A 14,965-nucleotide genomic window follows, 5' to 3' on the forward strand; every position below is an offset into this window, starting at 1 on the left:
TGTGATGTATTAATATTCCTGTGACTTATTTTGCTATTTATCAGTCTTTTCCATGCAATCTACTGAATAGGTGGCTCTTTGATTTCACTGTTTCATAGTTGTGTAACGATTAAAGTTGATAACCAATGCCACATAACAGACTCACATGGTCTCATAATAATTTGCAACGATTTTATTTTGTCTATTCACTGTTGATATCTTACAGTACGTTGTGTCCATGTGCACTGATATTTTACTTGTGTCCGCTTTCGACTATTTGCATTATTTTTGATAACCTGTCAAACTTTTGTAACGTACACTTGGCATTTGTTTGTGAAACAATAAAAATATTGTTAAAAAAAAAAAAAAAAAGCAGATAAGCTCTATAGAATATAATGGTGTTATCTGTTATCCACTATTTAACCTGTGCCATCTAGCCTTTTTTCAATTTCCACCATTGCTACACAGCAGCTTGTTTATATGAACTATAGTAGTGTTTCTTAAGCAAACAGATCGGTTTTACCAGTGCAGTGCAACAGTACCTTAAATTTAAAACACTTTAATTTTTGGTGTTACTGTTCCTTTAAGTATTCATTTTGGGGGTATGGATTGTCTAACAATTTCCTCATTTGTGTAAACAGACAAATAATAATTCAAAATCTCTTTTTTTTCCTTCTCTCTTCAATCATTTTACCTTCCTCTGATACAAAGGTTTCCACCAATACTTGCTTCTTTATTACGTTACTCCTTCCTGTATTGACTTTTTTTTTTTTCGATGATAGCTTATGTGGTTAGCGTTGAGGTTGCTAATACAAGTTTCAGGTGTCCCACCTAGCTTGAATACCTTAAATGTGTGCGTTTTTTTCTTACCAACCTCAATGCTAATCTTTTTGTTAAACCATAATGGTTTTGCTTTTCTATGTCCCCTTTTGCTATATTACAAGGGGAATATACTGACATTTGTTAAGCAGTATTTTTAAGATATCCCGTTTTCTTTCTGTGTTTATCCCTGTAAACGTTTTTAATTTCTGAAACTTCTGAAAATGGTTGTTGTGGAAATGCTATTGCTGCCAAAGTTTGATACAAAGTTTGCAACAATGATATGAACAGAGACCATTTTATAATCACTGTTCCCTAAATGCTCACCCACACTAGTGCTGGAGATAAATGATGTATTCTTAGTTAATACAAGAATCAAGCATCTTTTCTAGTAGGGTTCTAAAATAAAAAGTTGTCATTTAGCATATTAACAGACTGTTTTTCCAGACTTGGCTACTCCATTAAGAAAAGAACATGAAACCAGTGGCGTAACTACCAGGGGCGCAGAAGGTGCGATTGCACCAGGGCCCGCACCACCTCGGGGCCCGCTAGCAGGAGGAGTGGGAGGCAGGCCCGGACTGGTAATGAGCTGGAGATAGCATGTGTGAGTGAGATGTTCACATGTGTGGAGGACTAATGCGGGTAAGCTCAGCCTGATGCAATGGCTCCCCTCCAGCTCCATCCAGGGTCAGACTGGCCTGCCGGGGTACTGGCCTCGGTGGGCCCCTGACTGTGCAGTCCTGGTGACACATATGTGTGCGGCGTGGGCTCCACTTAAATTGAATCACAAATGTTACCGGTAAAGTACTTGCCATAGGGCTCACCGCCGCCCCCGCTTCAATCACTTCCGCCCTCAGCTGCCTGCATGCTGAGGACCCTGCTCTGCTAGGGACTGTCTGCGGTGTGCCTGGCTGCAGCCTGTACGTAAGTTCTACGTTTCAGGCAGGAGGCAGCCAAGCACTTAACCAGGGTCGGAGTCCCTCCCACATAATTCTAGGTGCGGCTTTACAGTGGTGTGAAAAACTATTTGCCCCCTTCCTGATTTCTTATTCTTTTGCATGTTTGTCACACAAAATGTTTCTGATCATCAAACACGTTTAACTATTAGTCAAAGATAACACAAGTAAACACAAAATGCAGTTTTTAAATGAGGGTTTTTATTATTTAGGGAGAAAAGAAATCCAAACCTGTGTGAAAAAGTAATTGCCCCCTGAACCTAATAACTGGTTGGGCCACCCTTAGCAGCAATAACTGCAATCAAGCGTTTGCGATAACTTGCAACGAGTCTTTTACAGCGCTCTGGAGGAATTTTGACCCACTCATCTTTGCAGAATTGTTGTAATTCAGCTTTATTTGAGGGTTTTCTAGCATGAACCGCCTTTTTAAGGTCATACCACAACATCAGGATTTTTTGGTAGACAGTAGAATTCATGGCATCTATCTATCACATCTATCACAGCAAGTCTTCCAGGTCCTGAAGCAGCAAAACAACCCCAGACCATCACACTACCACCACCATATTTTACTGTTGGTATGATGTTCTTTTTCTGAAATGCTGTGTTACTTTTACGCCAGATGTAACGGGACGCGCACCTTCCAAAAAGTTCAACTTTTGTCTCGTCGGTCCACAAGGTATTTTCCCAAAAGTCTTGGCAATCATTGAGATGTTTTTTAGCAAAATTGAGACGAGCCTTAATGTTCTTTTTTCTTAAAAGTGGTTTGCGCCTTGGAAATCTGCCATGCAGGCCGTTTTTGCCCAGTGTCTTTCTTATGGTGGATTCGTGAACACTGACCTTAATTGAGGCAACTGAGGCCTGCAGTTCTTTAGATGTTGTCCTGGGGTCTTTTGTGGCCTCTCGGATGAGTTGTCTCTGCGCTCTTGGGGTAATTTTGGTCGGCCGGGCACTCCTGGGAAGGTTCACCACTGTTCCATGTTTTTGCCATTTGTGGATAATGGCTCTCACTGTGGTTCGCTGGAGTCCCAAAGCTTTAGAAATGGCTTTATAACCTTTGAAATTGAACTCAGGTGTGATAAACCACAGTTAAGTTATTTTTTAACAAGGGGGGCAATCACTTTTTCACACAGGCCCATGTAGATTTGGAGTTTTTTTTCTCCCTTAATAACGTAAACCTTCATTTAAAAACTGCATTTTGTGTTCAATTATGTTATCTTTGACTAATAGTTAACGGTTTTTGATGAGCAGAAACATTTAAGTGTGACAAACATGCAAAAGAATAAGAAATCAGGAAGGGGGCAAATAGTTTTTCACACCACTGTAGATGAACTGAGTGTAAAGGTGGCCATAGACTCAAAGATCCGCTCGTTTGGCGACATCGCCAAACGAGCGGATCTTTCCCGATATGCCACTAAACAGCATGGCTATATCGGGGGTAATTCGACAATCGCCGTATGGCCTAACGATCGAATTACGATGCGCCAAGGGGCTCCGACGGGTTGGTAGGTTAAAAATCCAACCTTCCCAATCGATATCGTGGCCAGATATCGATCGGGAAGACCCGTCGGAAGCCCCCATACACGGGCAGATAAGCTGTCAAATCGGTCCAAACGACCGATATCGGCAGCTTTATCTGCCCATGTATGGCCACCTTAAGGGTTGCCCTGACAATCATTGGCCCGTCCTGTTCCCTTGCTCCAGTCTCCAGCAAAGCAGCTTCACACTCAGCACATACTCTCTATTGGAAGGAGTCACTCCGATCGCCATCTGCAGCACAGTCAGGTATTTCTGGTATTTCATTTTACCTCCCCTCTTGTGTCTCCCCTCCGATGCCCCCTTAAACCACTGCATGTGACCATGAAATTGTCATTCCCAGGCATCTGCTGTGTTGCCCTGTGACCCTTGTCGCCTCCCTCCTTCTTCCCGTCTGTCCTCCTCTCTCCCGTTGGCAGCGCGTCTGGTCAGCACAGCACCATTTGTTAGCAGCAACTAGAGATAACATTGACAGCTAGAGATGGTTACCATCTGTTGTGTAATGGTAGGGATTTGCTTTGTCTCAGTTACTTTTTCATTGAATATTTTCACTCTTTACACAAACACACACATAAGTACTAGTATGTGTTACTTCTTTAAAGGAACAAGCCAATGAAATCAGAATGGCAACACAAGGTGCACTTAAACGCGTCTCACAGAGTCACTAGCGCCAAAACGCTGCTCGTTCAGCCACTTCTGATGAATTGTGTACAGAATGCAAAGTACAAGTTGCACAAACACAAGGGAGTCTGGCAATGAATACCTACCTTGAAGTGGGATATCAGTGTAGGTACAATACATATAAAACAGTAACATTGATCAGCCCCGTATAGTGATTGGCACAGACCAGAGACCCCCCCAATTTCTCCAAGTATTTGCCACTGACACCTGAGCTGCTGCTGCTGCGTCTGCCCCAAATCACAGGAATGTCTGTCTTCAGTCTCCCTCCTAGTGTAGGGCATTGCACTTATATGATTCCCCTTATATTCCCACCTTTTATTCCACTTACTGTATATGAGTCCCCTTATAAGATTCCCTTTTATATTCCCACCTTTCATTCCCCTCATATGATCCCCTTTATATGATTCCCCTTATATGATTCCCCTTATACGATTCCCCTTATACGATTCCCCTTATATGATTCCCCTTTTATGATTCCAGTGAGGAAACTACCAGGGGTGCAGGGGGTGCAACTGCACTGCATTAAAAAAAACATTCCAAAAGTTAAAAGGGGCACTAAAAATATTGCCTGATACTTGAAATTGTTGGGGGTGTTATACATGAGATTGCCACTGTGCCATCCTACTATGAGTTCTGGGGGTATTATACACGGAATTGCTCCTGCTTTCATCCTGCTATGAGTTCTTGGGGTATTTATATATGGAATTGCAACCGTGCCATCCTGCTATGAGTTATGTGGATATTATACATGAGGTCACCCCTGTGTTCATCTTACTATGATTTCTGGGGGTATTATACATGAGATTGCCACTGTGTTCATCCTGCTATGATATTTGGGCAATTATACATGAAAATGCTACTGCGTTACTTCTCCCCAATAAGCGGAGCACAAACATTTAAAAAGCCTGCTTCCAAAGATGTCCCAATGCTGTTCCTGCTTCCCTGATTCACTGCAGTCTGCACCAGATTATTTTCACAATACTGGTACTGTGTTATACATATTTTAATTTAGTTGTACCGTATGTTGCCCTAAAAAAGTGTACTAGTTTCTGTATGTAAAAATAATTTTTAAGTTCCTATGACACTGGATCATTAATTGTTACCTGCAGCACATTTGCTCGGGGGGGGCCTAGTTGCAAATTTCTGCACTGGGGCCCCTAGGAATCTAGTTACGCCACTGCATGAAACATGGAGAAAAGAGAGAAACGACAACAGGGAAGGTGGTACATAGCATATAGTGAGACAAGGAGAAGTAGCAGAGAATGGCACTTTAGTAATGGCAGGAGAGACTGCTACACAGAGAAAAGATGCAAAAAGAGGAAAAGATGAAAAAATTAAATTAGAGTAAAATTGCATAAAACAGGGGGGGATTTGGAGAAGAAGGTATCAAGAGAGCTTGAAAGGTAAAATAAATGGGAAAATGCAATAAAGATGATTTGAGCAGGACATTAACTTGCAAGGGGGGTAGTAACTGTCCATTTGCCTTGGGCATAAACACATTGAGGCCTAACACTATAAAACACACTGCATTCTTTTTCTCATAGAGCTGCTGTGATTCAGTACTAGTTCACAAATCCCTGAATCAAATTTTCTGTCATAAACACAAGGTGTTTATAGATTATATGATTTAAGGGGACCCTTCACCCAAACAAATAATTCAAAATCACATTAGTAAAGCAAAATGAACTTTAATTACACTATATAAATTATTTGAATCTTGTTCCCTTCAGTCTGGGAATTGATAATTATAGCAAGCAGGCAGGAGCCATTTTGCAGACACTGTTATTAAGGCAAGCCTTGCATCATCTCAGAATCTTGTTCGTGCACCAGAATAGGGGACCCGATGTCCATCCCCATGCACTGGCTACACAATTAAACGATGAAGAGAAAGGGGGAATGTGTGGAGAGCAGTAACATCTAGGAAGTGCTGAATGGAAAGTGAAAGTAATTGTCTGCCCCACCTCTATGACTAAGGCATAGAGGAGGGGCAGACAATATTTAATTGACAGCTGAGATTTTTAAATGAGCTTACAACAGCTATGAATGCTTTAATAAAAAATAGAAATTGGATTTCATGTTTAATTTGAAAATTTTATTATACACTTTTGTGTCTGGGTGACAGGTCCACTTTTATATACATTTTGTTTTTACATAATTGGCTGGAGAGAAATAATCACAATTCATTATATTAATTTTGTCTCAGTACTTACCTTGATGTGCTTTACAGTAAACACAACTGGGTCTGCCAAGTAGAGCTTGCTACTGGATTCTTTATAAACAGCTGCTGTAATGATGGGTGAATTGACAATAACTGTATAATTTGTGTTCAGAGATTCAGTTTCTAACTTTATGCTGGAATTCTCTGTAGATAAATATTGTCCCAAATTATTATAAAGGGCAAATGCGACCCTTATCTCTCCTGCAAAGTAAAAGAAAATTTACCATTCAGTGAGAAATGTTAGCGTATATTCAAATCAGGTAAAGCCAATGCAGCAAACTAGTTGTTCTGTGAGGCTACAATTGTATCTTCTTTACTTTCTATTACTTATCTTTCTATTCAGCCCCTAACCGATTCCAGTCTCTCATCCAATCACTGCCTGGTTGCTATGGTAAATGGGAAGCAACCAGATAGCTGCTGAAATTTGAAAGTGGAGAGCCTTTGAATAAAAAGCTAAATCATTAAAACACAAAAGTAATAAATGAAAACACACCGCAAATATTTTCTGTCTTCATATATGACATATGACTTTCTACATCATACTAAAAGTTAATTTAAAAGTGAAATACCCCAAATGTAATGGGCTTAATAGGAGTTACCATCTTCAGCTGGCCATAATTGTTATTTGTTTAACAAAGCACAAAAATGCATTCAATTCAATACCTATAAATGCCTAATAGAAAATATCTATATTGTAGTATTTTTTAATATTAATTATTGTCTATTCATTCCTTAAGTCAGACATTGGTGTCAGTCATCTCATGCTGGCTCCATCAACTGGGGCTCTTTGCATATGCACATTCATTTTCTACTCTGTTCCCAGTGTGCAAACTTCAGTAAATTCACATTTATGTATATGCCCTTAAACACTCACTTGAGTTCTAATGCAGTGTGTAAATAGACACCAACGCCCTCATGCCAGTACAAGGTAATCATCTTTCAGATTCCTCTCACTCTTTCAATGTGCTCTTACAGAAGCTAGCAGCCCTCACTCAAGTTGTGTGAGACTTGCAAGGGAGTTACCAACAAATTCAGACCCAGATCCAAGATCTCAGTCCAACTGCTAATATGCCACCAACCAGGTCAGGACAGAGAATTAAGATAGGCCCTGGTATTTCAGGTACAAAGAGGCCCAATCAGCCCACACAGAGGCCAAAACAGCCCCCACCAACCCACTAAATAGTTACTTTCTATGGCAGCTTATAGCAGCCCCTTTGGCATTTGCCAGAACCCACAGATTGCCAATCCGGGGCTGCCGCAAGCTGTTCCTGTGTCTCAAGCTGTATATGTGACTGAACCAAAGGTTGCATTGCCTGAAAAATTCTCTGGAAACAGATAGCAGTTCTGGGTCTTCCTTCAAGGGTGTTGGTTGGTGTTTTACCTGGTGTTATACCTACACTTTCGAAAAGTAAATGAGGAGATGGTAACTCAAGGTACTAACAGACAAGCTCAATGCCTACTTTGAGAAAATGTATGCATCAATTACTACCAACATGGAAACAATTGCGGTAAATTGCTTACCAGAGCGCTCAAACAAAAACTTTCAAAAGACTATATTACTAAACTTAAAACTTCCTCAGGCAATTCGAATACCTAAATGAGGCCATAGCAACAGAGTTTGTATTGTTCTTTTCACAAGTCTACCAAATACAATCCCTTTCTCTACAATGGACAATCCCAATAATAATATTGCCAATCAATTCTTTAGACAAAATAATCTTCCCAAACTCCCCCAGGCCACCTCTACACAATTGGACATAGACATAACGCAAGAGGAAATCCAATGGGCCATTTGGGTTATTAGTGTTATTTGAGCTTCCAGGTATTGGGGAGAGAATTTGGCTTCCATTTGGAGAGTGTTAAATGCTTGACACGTGGGAGGAAAGCAGATGCTGAAAAATCTTGTAATATGACATAGGGAATCCATCCAGGCCCGAGCTTTTGCAGGTTGGTGTGGTAGGCCAATCCATGGGCCTGAATGGATTCCCTATGTCATATTACAAGAATTTTCAGCATCTGCTTTCCTCCCACGTGTCAAGCATTCTGTTAATGCCTTTAAGAGTGGCTTGGATGATTTCTTGGACAAGTTAGTGTATGAGTATATATAGTTTGTTTGAGTGTATGAAGGGGTCAGTGTGTGTATGTATGGGTGCTGGGTTTCATTTGGAAGGGTTGAACTTGATGGACTTTGGTCTTTTTTCAACCCGATCGATCTAACTATGTAATTATATTGGAGTGTTCACACCATTTAAACTATGGGTTGACAGAACAACTTTCCACTTCCACACATCTCCTGCACCTCCCTTGGGATATGTAAGTGAAGGCTCCTAACCAAACACCATCCCCTCTTAACAAATACACTAGAGATATTGGACAACCTGAAACACACCTCCTTAACAACAACCTCCCCATCCCCATTGAACCCAATAATAAATAACCCAGCCTTTCCCTAGCCACAAACAGGGAAAACTTGACCAACTACAAATCTTCCACCTGCTAGATAGAGGAACTATGGTGTAACAATACCTGTGCGGCGGGGTCGCCTGCCGCGCCATCGGCGGGGACGCCCGCTGCATGGTCAGTCTCCCTTGCAGCCATTTTAGGCCGCGCCAGCGTGTTCCTATTTAAAGGCGCAGGTGCACTGGCGTAGTGACGCCAGTGCGCAAAGGCGCGAATTTCAAACTATATACATAGTAACATACATAGTAAGTAAGGTTGAAAAAAGACACATGTCCATCGAGTTCAACCTTTTTTTTTTTCCTTTTTATAAACTACTTATCTGCCAGTTGATCCAGAGAAAGGCAAAAAAAAAACATCTGAAGCCTCTCCAATTTACCTCAGAGAGGGAAAAATTCCTTCCTGACTCCAAAATGGCAATCGGACTAGTCCCTGGATCAACTTGTACTATGAGCTATTTCCCATAACCCTGTATTCCCTCACTTGCTAAAAAGCTATCCAACCCCTTCTTAAAGCTATCTAAATAAGCCTGTACAACTGATTCAGGGAGAGAATTCCACATCTTCACAGCTCTCACTGTAAAAAACCCCTTCCGAATATTTAGAAGGAACCTCTTTTCTTCTAATCGGAATGGGTGACCTCGTGTCAGCTGGAAAGACCTACTGGTAAATAAAGCATTTGAGAGATTATTATATTATCCCCTTATATATTTATACATAGTTATCAAATCACCCCTTAAGCGCCTCTTCTCCAGCGTGAAAATCCCCAATTTGGCCAGTCTTTCCTCATAGCTAAGATTTTCAATACCTTTTACCAGCTTAGTTGTCCTTCTCTGTACCCTCTCTAATACAATAATGTCCTGTTTGAGTGATGGAGACCAAAACTATCCGGCATATTCTAGATGGGGCCTTACAAGTGCTCTATACAGTGGAAGAATGACCCCCTCCTCCCTTGACTCTATACCCCTTTTAATACAGCTCAAGACCTTATTTGCCCTTGATACTGCCGACTGGCATTGCTTGCTACAGCCAAGTTTATCATCTACAAGGACTCCAAGGTCCTTTTCCATAATGGATTTGCCTAGTGCAGTCCCATTAAGGGTATAAGATGCTTGGATATTTTTACATCCCAGGTGCATGACCTTACATTTATCAACATTGAATCTCATTTGCCACTTATATAAATAGTTGCCCAGCATAGCAATGGTTGCGCGTGATAGAACTCTGTTTCTAGTGGTTTCTGAGCCTTGTGCGCCTGTTCCAATTCTGATTAACTTGATTACCCGTGTTTGACCCTGCCTGTAACCTTACTACTCTGAACTCTGAATCCTGACCCAGCCTGAACTTTGACCACTCTCTTTGTCTGATCCCATCCGTCTGATTGATACCCGGTTTTGACCCATAGCCTGTCTGACGATCCTTGATATCCGCCTGCCTCGACCCAGCCTGTCTGACCATCCGCCTGCCTAATCCTTTTGTACTGTGACCTTCAGCCCAAAAGACTCTTTAACAGCCGTGCCCCTTTGCCAGCCAGAACATCTTGCCTTGTACCCCTCGTTAAGTCCAGGTGGCACCCAAGTAAGCTGAGGGCTCCTCCCGAAGCCCAACAGTGGTCACACTACTGGTGAAGCCGAGCCGAGACCAAGGTCCTTGGCACTTCCTACAATGGTGTAACCTTTTCTCCCATACATTTTGCTGTTGTTGTTCCTCAAGGCTCTGTTCTGGGGCCCTTATTATTTTCTCTCTATATTTCCTCGCTCGGCAAACTAATCAACTCATATGATTTCCAATACCACCTCTATGCTGACGATACTCAGATATTCACTATCTCTCCTCTGCTGATTAGGGATGGGTGAATTTTTTCACCTAGTTTCGCCGCCGAAATGAGGCCCATAGACTTGTATGGCGACATGCATCAAAAATTTGCAGCGACATTTTGCCAGCGGCGAATTTTTGCCAAAACGAAACGGGTCAAATTTGCCCATCCTTACTCCTGATCTCAACCCAGAACTCCTAACTCAGGTCTCCTCCTGTCTGTCCACTATTTCTACTTGAATTTTGCAGAGCTACCTTAAATTAAAGGGATCCTGTCATCGGAAAACATGTTTTTTCAAAACGCATCAGTTAATAATGCTACTCCAGCAGAATTCTGCACTGAAATCCATTTCTCAAAAGAGCAAACAGATTTTTTTATATTCAATTTTGAAATCTGACATGGGGCTAGATATTTTGTCAATTTCCCAGCTGCCCCTGGTCATGTGACTTGTGCCTGCACTTTAGGAGAGAAATGCTTTCTGGCAGGCTGCTGTTTTTCCTTCTCAATGTAACTGAATGTGTCTCAGTGAGACATGGGTTTTTACTATTGAGTGTTGTTCTTAGATCTACCAGCGAGCTGTTATCTTGTGTTAGGGAGCTGCTATCTGGTTACCTTCCCATTGTTCTTTTGTTTGGCTGCTGGGGGGAAAAGGAAGGGGGGTGATATCACTCCAACTTGCAGTACAGCAGTAAAGAGTGATTGAAGTTTATCAGAGCACAAGTCACATGACTTGGGGCAGCTGGGAAATTGACAATATGTCTAGCCCCATGTCAGATTTCAAAATTGAATATAAAAAAAATCTGTTTGCTCTTTTGAGAAATGGATTGCTGGAGCAGCACTATTACGTGATTCATTTTGAAAAAGGTTTTTTTTCCCATGACAGTATCCCTTTAAACCTCTTTAAAATGGAAATGGTTCCTCCAACTAAAACCTGTAACATCCCAAAAGCACTGTATCTATCATAGCTTACAATTCCACTATCACCCCATCTCCCCAGGTCTGACACCCAAGATGACACCAAAATTCTTATTCACTCTCACATCATATCACGACTAGACTATTGTAACTCTTTATTAATTAGCCTATCCCCCCAGAGACTGTCACCTCTCCAGTCCATAATGAACAACACCACCGGTCTTATACACCTCAGCAACTGCTCCTCCTCTGCCATGCCACTCTGCCAATCCCTGCACTGGCTTACACTACGTTTCTGAATAAAATTCAAATGAATGATCCTGACAATCAAAGCACTTCATAACCCTGCCCCATTTCTACATTTCTGAACTCATCTCTAAATACTCACCCAACCGCTTACTACACTCCTCTACAGACGTGCTCCTCAACTCTACCTCCTTACATGCACGCATTCAAGACTTTGCAAGTGTCTGGTATTGCTGGGATTCGAGCCAGGGACCTTTGGGTTTCTGGCTCGATACCTTAACCATTTGGCCGGTGAGCAGCCTGTAGGGTTGCTCACTATATGTTACCTGGCCTCTGCAGCCCCAGCCCAGCTGCAGCCTGATTGGCCTCTGCAGCTCCAGCCCAGCTGCAGCCTGTTTGAGCTTTGCAGCCCCAGCCCAACTGCTGCCTGATTAGTTGCAATCAGCCAATCAGGTCTGACTCTGCCCTATTTAAGGTCAGCCCTCCAAACGCACCTGGCCAGAGCATTGTTTCCCAGACTAGCAGTGTTGCATTGTCCCTAGCTAAGGGGTTCAGCTTTAGTCTCCTTGCCTTGTTCTGTCCCACCTTGAACCTTTCCTCCTTATCCTTTCTTGTTCTGTTCCTGTCTGGTCTTTCCCTCCCAGCTCTGCTCCAGTTCTACCTTTCACCTTGCCTTAACCTATTTCAGCCTTGACCTTAACCTGACCCCTGCCTTGCTTGTTCCTGATTTCTGCTTCCTGTTCTACCTTGTACTTTTCCCTGACTTCACCTTTTACTGACCTTGCCTCGCCTGTTCCTTATTCTTGCTTCCTGACCCTACCTTGTACCCCCTTATCTCACTCTGCCTCTTGCTATCCTGCTCTCCAGTCCTCTTGCTATCCTGCTCCCCAGTTCTCTTGCTATCCTGCTCTCCAGTCCTCTCGTGCTATCCACTCCAGTCTCCTTCTGCTCTAGTCTCCTTCTGCACTCTATCCCCAGTTTGATCTGATCTACGCTCATACCGTTCTGTCCCATACAGTCTGTTCCTGTTCCACTCCTGCTCCATCCAGTCTGTTCCTGTCCTGAGTCGTCGCCCTCTTCATCCTGCCTAGTCCAGTCCTGATCTTCGCCCTCTCCATCCTGTTCTGCTCTGCACCTGTTCCAGTCCGACTCTTCACCCTCATCAACCTGTTCCTGCCTTCCCTTTATGTGTTCCCTAGGCACATACAGCTCCTGTCTCAAGGACTCGCCCTTCCCCCATCAGTCTCCACAGCGACCCCTACCTAACAGCAAGGACTACATCCATCTTCTGGAATTCTATACCCCGGCTTGTCCAACTTTCTCCCAACCTTTCTGCTTTCAAAAGATCTCTTAAAACACATTTATGCAGAGAAGCCTATCCTCACTCTGTTTAGCTACCAAATTTAATACCATATGCTACATCTCTCACCTACTTATTTCTGATCTTGCCCACACATTGTGTCTCATTGCCTTCCCCTTTAGATTGTAAGTTATTTTGCTCAGGGCCTTCCTCACCTTTTGTACCGGTATTAGTCGTGATGTATGTAGCCCTGTATGTTCTATATATGTAATTCATGTGATTTCTTGTATAAATAAATTTATCTTACAGCGCTGTGCAATATGTTGGCACTCTAAAAATAGATGTTAATAATAATAATAATAATAATGAAAAACAATGCTAGTTTAACCCCCTCACACACATGCAACCTCATTTTAGCCATTTCTACAACAGCATTGGGGGAGTGTGAGGAACTTACCTGGTGGTCTAGTGGGGGGACGGCAGGGACGCCTGTCACTACCTCGGCGGGGACACCCGGCTTGCCATGTGGTCTCAGTCAGTAGGCCGCAGGCGCCTGCTATCTAGGGCTCGTGCGGCGCGCTGCTGATCCATTTAAAGGCGCTGACGTGATGACATCAGCGTGCAAGGGCGTGAAATTCAAAAGTATAAATAGCCTGAAAGGGCTTCCATACCTTGCCCGTTATAGGATCTTGTTCCTGGTGCTTTGTGCTTTTGAAGCTTTTGTATTTTGATTCTGATTCTGATACCTGTTTGACTTCTGCCTGGCTTTGATGATTCTACTCTCTGTATCCTGACCCTTGCCTGTTTACTGACTCCGATTCTGCTTAACCCCCTGATTGACTTCCTGGTTTGACCCTTGCCTGCCTGACTACACTTATTCTCTGCCTGCCTCGACCCAGCCTGATCTGACTACTCTATTGTACTACGACCTTCCGCCCAATGACTCTCGCTAAACAGTCGTGCCCCTCTGCCTATCCAGAACCTCTTGCCTTGCACCTCTCGTTTAAGTCCTGGTGGCATCCAAGTAGCTGAGGGCTCCTCCTGAGGCCAAAGGCGGTCACACTACACAGGACCACCATCAGAAATCGATGGGCCCCATACGACAAAATTTCCTGGGCCCCCTGGGCTGCGCTCACCGCAAGCCCCACCTACAGGTGGCTAGGGTTCCCACATGTTAATAAAAAAATAAAAATATATTGGTGGTCAGGGCCCCCCATAAAAAAACATTTGTGGCCAGGGCCCCCCCATTAAAAAATATTGGTGACTAGGACCCCACATGAGAAAATAAAATTGGTGGCCAGGGCCCCCGCCCCCCCACATTATAAGAAAATTGGTGGCCAGGGCCCCTTAAACGTCCATGCCTTCCCGAAGTCAGCAGCTCTCAGAAAGACGTGATGACATCAGCGTGCAAGGGCGTGAAATTCAAAAGTATAAATAGCCTGAAAGGGCTTCCATACCTTGCCCGTTATAGGATCTTGTTCCTGGTGCTTTGTGCTTTTGAAGCTTTTGTATTTTGATTCTGATTCTGATACCTGTTTGACTTCTGCCTGGCTTTGATGATTCTACTCTCTGTATCCTGACCCTTGCCTGTTTACTGACTCCGATTCTGCTTAACCCCCTGATTGACTTCCTGGTTTGACCCTTGCCTGCCTGACTACACTTATTCTCTGCCTGCCTCGACCCAGCCTGATCTGACTACTCTATTGCCTAACACCTTGTACTACGACCTTCCGCCCAATGACTCTCGCTAAACAGTCGTGCCCCTCTGCCTATCCAGAACCTCTTGCCTTGCACCTCTCGTTTAAGTCCTGGTGGCATCCAAGTAGCTGAGGGCTCCTACTGAGGCCAAAGGCGGTCACACTACACAGGACCACCATCAGAAATCGATGGGCCCCATACGACAAAATTTCCTGGGCCCCCTGGGCTGCGCTCACCGCAAGCCCCACCTACAGGTGGCTAGGGTTCCCACATGTTAATAAAAAAATAAAAATATATTGGTGGTCAGGGCCCCCCATAAAAAAACATTTGTGGCCAGGGCCCCCCCAT

General features: G+C 43.3%; 1 protein-coding gene across 21 annotated transcripts in view; it reads right to left on the minus strand.

Annotated features, from left to right (window-relative positions):
* adgrl3.S (adhesion G protein-coupled receptor L3 S homeolog) overlaps nt 1–14,965 on the minus strand; it is a 1,276,319-nt gene that overhangs the window by 658,634 nt on the left and 602,720 nt on the right. For all 21 annotated transcript variants that reach the window (XM_041579809.1, XM_041579790.1, XM_041579795.1 and 18 more), the window contains one exon: nt 6,179–6,387. In XM_041579809.1, the coding sequence (XP_041435743.1) occupies nt 6,179–6,387 (209 nt within the window). The remainder of the gene's footprint in view (nt 1–6,178; nt 6,388–14,965) is intronic.

Source organism: Xenopus laevis, chromosome 1S, assembly GCF_017654675.1.
Source record: "Xenopus laevis strain J_2021 chromosome 1S, Xenopus_laevis_v10.1, whole genome shotgun sequence".
NCBI classification, from domain to species: domain Eukaryota; kingdom Metazoa; phylum Chordata; class Amphibia; order Anura; family Pipidae; genus Xenopus; species Xenopus laevis.